This window comes from Pteronotus mesoamericanus, unplaced genomic scaffold, assembly GCF_021234165.1.
Source record: "Pteronotus mesoamericanus isolate MK-2021 breed Mesoamerican mustached bat unplaced genomic scaffold, CSHL_Meso_final contig_116, whole genome shotgun sequence".
Lineage (NCBI taxonomy): Eukaryota > Metazoa > Chordata > Mammalia > Chiroptera > Mormoopidae > Pteronotus > Pteronotus mesoamericanus.
Genome location: NW_026555027.1, coordinates 62,539 through 73,484, shown reverse-complemented (window position 1 = coordinate 73,484; position 10,946 = coordinate 62,539). Strand labels below are relative to the sequence as shown.

At 42.7% G+C, this 10,946-nt stretch overlaps 1 protein-coding gene across 1 annotated transcript; it reads right to left on the bottom strand.

The window, feature by feature from the left end:
* Positions 1-1,403: 1,403 nt before the first annotated feature.
* N6AMT1 (N-6 adenine-specific DNA methyltransferase 1) lies at positions 1,404-7,492 on the bottom strand. Its single transcript, XM_054575854.1, has 6 exons — positions 7,346-7,492; positions 5,199-5,285; positions 4,406-4,496; positions 3,630-3,713; positions 2,816-2,957; positions 1,404-2,324 (listed from the first exon to the last, which is right to left on the bottom strand). The coding sequence occupies exons 1-6, from the start codon at positions 7,477-7,479 to the stop codon at positions 2,218-2,220; spliced, it is 645 nt and encodes a 214-aa protein (XP_054431829.1). The 5' UTR covers positions 7,480-7,492; the 3' UTR covers positions 1,404-2,217.
* Between the last annotated feature and the right edge of the window lie 3,454 nt (positions 7,493-10,946).

Below are 10,946 nucleotides of genomic sequence, written 5' to 3'. Positions count from 1 at the left end.
TCTTTTTCTTTCCATTCAAGGTCAAAGTTAATTTTTTTGCTGCTGCTCTTGGGCTAAAGGATGTGATTGTACAAGTCCTCTTGTTTTTCATGTTTAGCTGTGTTTTTTAATGGCAGGTGCGCTGTATGTGCTGCCTCCTCCAGATGGCTCAGGGCCAGCTCTCATTGATCACCTGGACATTAGCACCTCTTCACACCTGTGTTGCTGTCTCTTGTGTGCACAGTTTTGGTATCTCTGTCTTTGACAACTATATTGGTCTCCTAGGGCTGCTGTGACAAACCTGCAGGCTGGACAGCGTGGGCAACAAAAGTTACCTTTCTCATAGTTCTGGAGGCTGGATGTCCAAGATCAAGGTTTTTGGCAAGTTCAGTACGTCCTGAGGCCTCTCCTTGCTTGCAGGCAGCTTCCTGTCTCACAGGTTCTTTCCTCCGAGTGCCACCCTGCTGTGGGGCCCATCCACCTGACCTCATTTTAACTCCTCCCATCAAAGGCCCTCACACTAGTCACATTCTGAGGACCAGGGCTTCGACATATGAATGGGCGGTTGCGGGGCGGGGGGGCACATTCAGTCCATAACTGTTACTTTATGTGATGTTTTCGGTCTATTTTACGAACCATTTCCATGGTTTTAAGTTTTTTATGTTCATGGAAGTCCTCTACGCTAATTTAAGTGTTCCAGACATTATCTGAACACAGGATTCATAATTTTTAGTAAAAATTATGACTGAAAGTCCACAATAAAATTCTGAGGTTATCTTTTTTTCTTCCTGGGATACAAGAGGTTATTTACTACAAGATTTCTGATGGCAGTGTTTCTAGGAAGGGTAATCTATTTCCAGATACCAAAGTCGAGTGAAGCCCCGCTTTGACGTGGGGATGCTCTTTACAGCAACAGTCCTGAAGTTCGGTGGGCTTGTCCTAAGTAACTCTGGGGAGCACTTTTACGAAGATGTTTTTAGGCCTGTTCAGCAGAGGATTCCATTGGTCCCTGCCGGGGTTTAGGGTTTACACCTGTAGACACCTGCTGCAGGTTGCTCTGATTCTCAGACAGTCCGAGTGAGAGCAAGTGCGGGACTCGGCCTTGTGCTGCCCCACCCTGTTCCAGGCCGCGGGGGGATGACGTGGACGTCACGGAGGCAGTTCCAAAATTCAGGAAAAGTAATTTGATATGTCTTGACAGACACATAGAGAAGCTTTTAAAAATGTGATTAACTTAAGAGTGGTGAGAGTATTTACTTTCAGTTCTCCTTGATTGAAAACAAGTATATGATAAAGGATAAAAGGTAGGAAAAATCTCTTCAGGGAGAAGAATGACAGCAGAAGGCATTCTAAATAATAGAATGAAGAAGATAAGCAAGTAAATTTTAAAATATTTTTTAATAAAAAACTTTTTTCAGCGGGGGAGGGGGTAATGGGGGAAAGAAGGGGAAGGGTCAAGTTAAGGAACATGTAGAAAGAACCCAGGGACAAAGACAAAGGGGGGGAGGGCCGGGCAGGGGAGAGTTGTAGGGGAAAAGGGGGACAACTGTAACTGAACAGCAGTAAAACAATTTAAAAAACAAAAACTTTTTAAAATCGCACGAGTAACATATCTTCATGGAAATGCCACCACAAAGAGCGGCAGTTCCTCTGCTCCCACCTGCTGTCTCTGAGGCTTCCTCTCGTACACACACACCTGCCCTCTCCACTGGTTTCTTCAAAATACACACATAATACTGTTCTGTAACTTTCTGCTTTTTTAACTCAGTAGTACATCCTGAACCCCTGCTGGCTCAGTGCACGCAGACCAGCGCTCTCAAGGCTGGAGGCGACCCACACTCAGTGTCATCGATGTATTGCAGGGGGGTTTCACCAGCCCCTTAAATAGCGGTTAGATAGGTTGATTCCCTTGTTTTGCTATTACAGGTAATGCTGAAGTGAATATCCTTTCATACATAATGGAAATACAAATGCACAGTCTATATAATATATGTATGTCCTTGCAAATATTTCTGTAGGCTAGACTCCAGGGTGGAAGAAAGTGCCTTACCCTCCCCCCTTTCTCTGTGTGACACATTTCTGGCAATTTTACTTGGTAACCAAGAAATGACTTCAGTTTCAAAATATGGTGAATATCTTCAGCTTATAAATATATATAATCACATATATGATATATATTCAATATAATATGTACTCATGTATATTAAATATATTCAACGTAACAGCAGACACTGTGTACTAGGACTTGGTGAACCTCAGGACTGAAAGCAGTTCTTGGCCTGCGCGTCTGGAAAGGGCAGTAGTTCCCTGTAGACCTTTCATCTTCATTGTTTTCAAAATTTCTTCTAAAATGAAAATTAAAACCAAAGGTAAAATCCAGTGGAATAATTTGGTGAAGTGTATAATCACTAATAAGTTAAATAAACAACAGACTATTTACAAATTATATTCATTTGAGAACACAATGTAGACTAAGCGAATTGCTATTAAAGAACTTGGACTTCAGGCAGACGGGAACACTTAGTGTTTTTAAGGTGTTGCTGAGACTATCAGACCGGCCATTGGACTCAACATAAACATTAATTATACTTGTTACTATAATAAATAAGTAGTAAATAAAGTGGCTTTTAGGCATATTGAGAAAAGCAAAACCTTCCCTTTATAAACAAGTAACACCAAGAAGGTTGAATTAAGAGAATGGAGTTGGTCTGTATTACCTGTTGTCAATAACTAGAGTCATAATATTCCCGATTACGTTATAAATCACAGTCTTTGACATTATTAACTTGTGACTTCAGCAAAGTCAGTGGTTGAAAGATAAACTGGCTTGTGTTACCTGGATTGTTTTCCTTAATAGTAACCAAATAGAATAACCCGCTTGGTGACAGGAGGTCTGGGACCAGCGGGAAGAGCCTGTCCATGACCTCACGGCCACTTCTTCCGCCAGCCCAGGCTGCTTCTATTCCGTGACTTCCTACCTGTGACCAATTAGAAAGGCTTTTGTTTTGACTTCAAGTCAAGTTACATATTAAAACCACAAACTTAGTCTTTTTGACAAGCAGTGTTCACCAAAGAAGCCTGTATTTTGTATTTTACTGCTGTCTGGGAGTATTTTACTGCCTTGCCAGAGAATGATCATCAAAGAATGAAACAGGCACCATGACCCATTGCTAAACTTCATCGGCCTTGTGCGCTCTCTCTTTAACTTGGGAAGTGGTTACTGTGAATCACTTTTTCATTGCTGCATTTTTAAAATCATGTATTTCAAGATACACCTCCACCCCACTTCCTGATAATGCCTGTGGAAGGAGGAAACCTGAGACTTTCACAAAGAATTCCTATGTGAATGTAAGGGTGATTAAAAATGTTTTGCAAATTTGTCATTTGTGATAAAGGGCAAGCACAGGCACACACACACGAATTAATTAGCACAGCCTGATTTGAATGGGATTTTTAAGGACAGACATGGATCGGTTTGTATTTCCAATGGGTTTAGGTCCCTTTGTCTATCAGTAGTTCCCAGTCATTCCCAGGAGCAAATGAGAGCAGTTTGTGCTAATCGGCAGCTGACACCATGTGATGAAATTCATTTGATTTTAGAAAGAAAACAGCAGATAGCATTAACAATTAAATTTTGTTATATGTCTTACCTCTTCAGGTGGGGTCACTACATAGGGGGGGTTAAACACCAGAAGGTCAACTTTTTCCTTCATTCTTGGTAGCAAGCCTGTGACCTAAATGTTCAACAGTTGTTAGACTTTCAAACCAGAGTATAAATTAAATCAGTAATCTTTAAAATTACTAGTTTTTTTTAGGAGTGGTGGGCAGGTCTCTAAAATATTTTTTTTAAATGTGTTAGAGGGCCACAGTTATAAACAGAAATGGGGATGAATATTTTTACATTCAGATAAAGATGATGTGGATTTACCTAAAAATAAGGAAACTGAACTCTCAGAATGAAGATACTCAGGAGTTTTGGCTCTTCAGCAACTCACATGTTTATACTCCGGGTTCTCTTTCGGAAGACAAAACGAGGAAGGTCTAATCTTGCACATATGTTCTATATAGGTCTGGACCCAACTTTAACCAAGAGAGATGGTCTATGAGGACAAAAGCGTCTGAGAGACAGGCACGTGACAAAGAGGGTCTCTTTCCTAGAGTCGGGTGTGCCTGAGGCCACCCACTCCTGAAGGCAGTTTGAATGGGTTCTCTCACTGTGGCCGACACATGCCTGATGGAGACAAGCCCACAGAAGCTCCCTGTGAACTGTGGACAAGAAGGATTGTATCAGTGTAGAATTTACTTTAGAGACTATACTGCTTAGTGGGTTGAAAATCACTCCATTTTCTTTGACTTAAATCATCTTGATCTTAACTTGTTTCAAAAGGAAATTAATTATTATTATTGGGCAAGGATCACACCTCACCAAATCTGTGATTATGGGCTGTACGTGAACTTGGTTGCAGCGAGCTGTCTCCAGGGTGCAGGCCGCTGCCCTAGGGTTGATGTCAGTGCACCTACAAACAGAAAAGAAAGAAAACTATATTCCCTGTCCATGAGACAGACGTATTTCGGAAAAATTCAAGGATTACTCCATTCCATTTTGCGTGAAGCAGAAAAGATTAAAGATTTGTTATATTGATGAAAAAGTGTTATATTGATATGATATGCGAGGGTATAAAAATGCACATATCCCCCCACATCTGAAGGAATTTATTAAATTATGAATCCAGTGAAGGAATACTATGCAGTCATCAGAAATGAAATTTAAAATGAATTTTTGAAAGGAAAATGCTCATGAATGATGTTAATTGAAAAACATATGAAATGGGAAAAAACGGAACAGTTGGACCACGTGTGGTAAAATTTGTAGGTAAATTTTATACTTATACTTTCTATATTCTCAAATTTTCTAAAAAATTCTGGTAACTTCTAATTTTTTTCTGATAATCAAATTATTTACCTAAAAGTTTCAAATTTAGAGATGATCTAAAATTCTTATGCTGCTTCTATAATTACATAGTCTGATGGAATAGATTTGAACACGCAGTTGCAATTTTTAGGAAAGTTAATTTTCAATCTGAGTCCTTACTATACTAAAATAGTCACTATCAGATACTTATCTACGTACAAAAAATTATTTTGTTCAAACTATTTATAGTCATTATAGTGAATCTCTTAGTGGAAGATATAGATGAAATTGATATTCTTACACTTACATGTACAAAGCTTGAGGACCTATCATGGAGGCTAGGAATGTGGATACCACTCCAGATCCTGACCCTACTTCAAGGCATATTTCCACTCTAAAAAAAAACCAGTATTAGTTACAGTAGCATTAAAATACAAATTACAGAAAATCACACCCATGCTTTTAATCTATATTCCTCCAGCATTATCAGTCACCTGCTGATGTATGGAAATATAAAAGAAATTTATAAACAAGCTAATTTCTGACAACTTCTTTGTGTTCGTTTAATACTGCATAGCTCAAAATTATTACAATTTTGGGTGTGTAATTTTCAGTCCATAAAATAGTAATATAATTGATGGCTTTCAATTTCTATAAAACATTACATAAAAACTATGGAATAATGTTGATTTAGGGTTGGACATTTTAATATGAAAGACATCATCCCTTTCCGGAGGGAGCTCCTAGTTTAGTATTTCCTGAAAAAGATAGGATTAGTATTATTACAATATTTTTGAGATTCAGATAAATATTTTATCAAATTGTACCCGAGATATTTTACTTTAGGTGCTACACAATATTTATGAAATATATTTCTCTATCATTTTAATGTATATAAGTTTCATAAATCTATCAGCATATATTAGGGGGAAAAAACTTCCTGAAATGTATGGCTAATAGATTTAGAGCAGCAAAGAAATTCCATATTTGTACCACTAAACACTGAATTGGGAAAACATTGAAGTATCAGATCTGAGAATATTAATAATCTGAAGAGTGCTACTGAATATATTCACCATTCTACTGTATCTTGTCCTTACATTTATTTCCTTACCTATAATCGTACATATACGTCAAAAGCAGCGATTATCTGCATTATAGAAATGGGTTTGATGGGATTTAGGGGACTCAGCAAGACCTAACTCCCCAGACAACTGCCCAGACTCTAGGGGCTTCTTTACCTTTGGAACCAGTCCACTGCCTGGCAAACTCGTTATGCTGTAGGAAAGTCTGTTGAATCTTACCAGGGGCTTCTATTTGAAAATAGCTGTTATGGTGTCATAAATAATTAAAATCCCAAAACTAGGGCTTAATAAAATCAGCTCCCTGTATGGCATACTGTGCAAAGCAATTTGTGCTTGTAAAGTGCTCTGGTATCCCGAGTTACAAAACAGTACCATTCTATATTCCAATTAATCCAAAGTTCCAGCGTTTACAATGAACTAGTAAGAGCGGGGCTGTTCCCCCTCGGCTGGCGAGGCTCGGTGGCCTGAGCGCCGGCCAGAGCACGGAAGCGCCGCCCGTTCCATTCCCAGTCCTGGCGCGTGCCTGGGTCGTGGGCCAGGTGCCCAGTAGGGGGCGCGAGAGGCCACCACACATTGGCGTTTCTCTCCCTCTCGTTCTCCCTCCCTTCCCTCTCTGTAAAAATAAAATCTTTTTAAAAAGTTGGGCCATTTCACAGATGGAAAAAATCAAGCCAGGTTTAAAAGGGATAAAACACAGATCTTGAAGTCTGACAGATGGTTTCATCCTGAGACAACCCACCGCAACTCGATCTTTAAATAATCTAAATGCCTGAATTCCTTCTAATAAAACAAATTTACAATGTAGGTATTGATTCGTTATTAATTTGAAGTTTACAGTTAGCATTTCAACCCGCCAGTTTTGTTGTCTATAAGGTGGTACGTAAAATGGTGTAGGCTGACTGCTGCATGTAACTAAATTTACAATTAAATGAAAACTTCAGTTCCGCAGTCGCACCAGCACCTTTCAGGCGTGAGCGTGTCACTCGGCGGCTTTAAGAGCACGCCCGGCATCTCAGCCCCGTCCTGCCAATCCCCGGACGCCGCGCGCCTCCCGAGGCCCCCGTTGGGCCTAAACAGCAGCGTCTGGGGGCGTCTGGTGCGCAATGGGCCGTCAGATCGCTGCTGTCAGGGGCTCATGCGCTCGCCGTCGCCGCCTGACAGAAAAGGCGCTGCCGGGCGCGGTCGAAGCTCCGGCACCGATAGGACGCCGGTGCACTCGCCACTGTGTCTGCGGGCCGGAGGTCAACCGCTGCCCAGGGGGTGACCTCGCATCCAGTCGGGGCGACGGCGACAGTCCTTTCCTTGGCTCTGTGCCGCCGCCTCGAGGACGCCCGATCCCTGTCCCGCGGGTACCCGCGCCTCCTCGCACCGCGTGAACTCGGCCACCGCCGCCTCGAGAGCGTCCAAGAGCAAGAACGTGTCCTCCGCGGGCTCGTACACGTCGCTGAAGGCACCGCGGCCCACGTGCCCGTGCAGCGGCGTGCAGACGCCGGGCGCCGCCATTTTTCCCCGGCTCGTCCACGCGCAGGCGCCAACACCGAGCATGCGCAGTAGCGGGACGCCGTCGCCGCTGGGGGGCGGGAGGCCGGGTGGGAAGTCGCCCTGGGACAGTTTTCAGCAGGTGGTCTTGCAACTGTACGTGAACAGTTACGTGATTTGCAGCTCCTGACATGTGCTTTATTCTTTAGGACATTTAAATACATGTCAGTTTATAGATCAACACCTGACAGTCATTTTCAATTGTTTTTGATTCAGCAGAATGTCTACAGTGCATTTGCAAGTTTTCTATTCCTAATTAGCAAAGAATTGAGAAACACGTGGTGGTTAAGACTTTTACTTTTCTTTATTTTCACATGATTAATCTTTAAACTTTCTGCTTTGAGATTAAGATTTTTTCTTTTGATGAGCCCAAGTTATAATTCTGATGGTGTTAAATTGATCAATTACCAATTTATTTTGTTTTTGTTTGTAAACTTTTTATCTAACCAAAGAAAGATCATTATAGGTTAGATCAAAGAAAGATCTAACCAGGATCATAGGAATAACCTCCAGTGGTTTTCTTCTAGAAGCCTGATATATTTAGTTTTTACATTTAGTTGATGATCTATATCAAATTAATTTTAAATTACAGTGTGAAATAGAGGTACATATTTATTGGTTTTCATAAGAAAATCCAGTTGCTTTAGAATAATTGAATTGATATTTCTTTCCTTTTTGAATTGGTGTAGCACTTTCATTGGAAATAAATTGTATAGGAAAAAATATTTTTTATCATTTAACTGTTATTCTCCAGTATTTTTTAAAAAATGTCTTCCTGATGCTGAATCATGAATGTGTTCTTTTTTCAATATAAACCTCCCCCAAGAAGATGCATTTTCCTGTGAACACACCAAGGAATAACCTTGCTGTCTGGTATCTGGATGGTGCTACCATTACAACACAAGTTAGGACATTGTTTCTGGGTGGAATTCAGTCATAAAGCTGGCTCTGTTTTGTGCTTTAAAAAAAAATTACTTATTTTTAGAGAGGGAAAGGGAGGGCAAAAAAGAGGAAAACATCAATGTGTGGTTACCTCTCATACGCTCCCTGCTGGGGACCTGGCCTGCAACCCAGACCTGTGCCCTTACTGGGAACCGAAACTGTGACTCTTTGGTTTCCAGGCCAGCGCTCAGTCAACTGAGCCACACTTGGCACGGTGGGTTTTACAGCTTTTTAGAGGGGTGGTTGTCTTATGTTTTGGGGCATCATCTACTGGATATTAGACTATTCTGTATTTGCATTCTTTTTGAGTCAATTTTCTGAAATTCCCCCAAAACACATTTTACACCTACTTTTTTTATATTTGAAAAATAAAAATACAGAAAAGTATTTGAATTACATTTTTAAAAACCTTGAGTACCCATCATCCAGAATTGACAATTAGTATTTTTCTCATGTTTCCTTAAAACAGTTTTTAAACATAAGAATTAAATATGACAAATGAAGAGAATGTTTTTTCTGTACTCACCTTCAGTTCTATTTTGTAACCCGCACTCCAAGTTAATTTCTCTAATAGAATTAGTGTGTTCCATTTAACCCTTGTTTTTATGCTTTTATATTTATATATTTATGAACAACATCTACTTTATATATAACTGCTATCAGATTGGACATACTGTTCTTCAAATTTTTTGACTCAACATATGAGATTTATCTTTTGATGTATGTAGTTAGTGTACTTTTAATTACCATAGTACTTTATTCTTTGAAAATGTAAAATATATTTATTTCTGAAATAAATAAATATTGGTAAACATTTAGTTCTTTCCAGGTCTTCACTATTTTTTTTTTTTTTTTTTTTTTACGTTTTAATCTAATCTTGGAGAAAATCTTCTGGGATTCAACCTGGAGTGGATCAGCACAGTTGTGGTGTAAACACTTTTTCAATTTTACTGTTTAACTGCTGATTGAGGTTAGGCATATGTTCACTATTTGAGTTTCTTCCTTTGTGAATTGTCTTTTCATTTTTGCTTATTTTTATTTTTATCAAAACTGATAACACTTCGTAGTTCACTAGACTAAACGGTTGTGCTGATGTTTTGAAAAAGCCACCACTCTAGCAACCCAGCACCGTTTCTTAAGCCTCGTTCTCCAGCGGCGACCCTTTCAGACTTGCGGCTCTTTCTGTGGCTGTTCACTTGATTTCGGACCTTGAGCCGCGTACGCCGAGTGTCCGTGCCCGGAATTAAGTCCATCCGAGCGAAGGGCGGAGTGAGGTTCTCCGCGAGCAGCCGAGGCCTCTGGGCCCCCGCGGCCGCGCTCTGCGTCCGAGGCGGCTTCACCGACACCCATCCCTGGAGGCCCCGCCGGGCACCTGCCGCTGGGCGCCGGGCCGGTCCCCGCGTCGGAGGAGCAGGGAGCCCGGGACCCGGGGGAGGTCGCCGCGTCCCCGGGGGCCCGACCCGCTTCCTGGGCGGCAGACCCTCAGGCCGGCTTCTCCCCGCGTCCCTGCGCGGCCCGGCGGGAGAGCCTGGCCTTGGGCGACGGCCCCGCCCAGGCGGTGCTGTCAGTTCTGGTGGCGCTGGCAGTTCTGGCCGTGGTTCTGTTGGGCAGATCTGCGGCGTAGACTCTTCAAGTCCGACCCGCGGGGAGGCCCTTTGGGGCCTGAGCTGCAGCCGCAGTGTCTTCCGCTGTCTCGTGGGCGCCAGTAAATAACAGCTGATTCCATGTCAACCAAAATCTGTGTCCTATCAACATCTAGGGCACATCTTGAAAATTTCTACCCGGGGCTGCTGTCCTCCCAGGCTTGCCCCGGGCCAACACGGGGGTGGAGGGTGGGGTTCACACCTCCTCGCAGGGGACCGTTTTCTGTGAGAGTCCAGGGGCGGGGCCTTGCAGATAACCGGTCACACCCGGAGCTCTGGCCCTGCCCGGGCCAGCTGGTTAACCGCGGCTCCTGGCAACCATCCCCACGCCCACTGGAGACCCTCAAAAACTGGGAGGTGCAGTCCCTTCAGGCTGGCCCGGGCCAACCCTCGGGGGCTCGGCACACCCTCCCTACAGGAGCCGGTCTACCTGGCAGAATGTCCTCCTTTCTCCTGGCGGAACCGAGTCACATCGCCTACAGAGCCCTGGCCACATAACGCCCCTGTCGATTACAGAATCATAAGCATGTCGTTCTGTAACACGACAATCACACTCAAGCGCACCACGTGACGTTTTAGGTGAAGTGGTCTAATTAAAGCTATAAATTATTACACCCATGTTACTACGCTACCAACCACGCTCAAGCGTTCCTTCTGCTGGACCCTGTATATGCCGACGACTCACATGCTCGCGTCCACTCATCCGTCTGCAGACACGTAGATTGTTCCTGCGTCTTGGCTGCTATGGATTATCTTGCGATGAAGATGGGGGTGCAGATGTGTTTCTGAGGAAGTGACTTGCGTCCCTGTTGCAAGAACCCCTGCCATGATACCTGGACAACACAG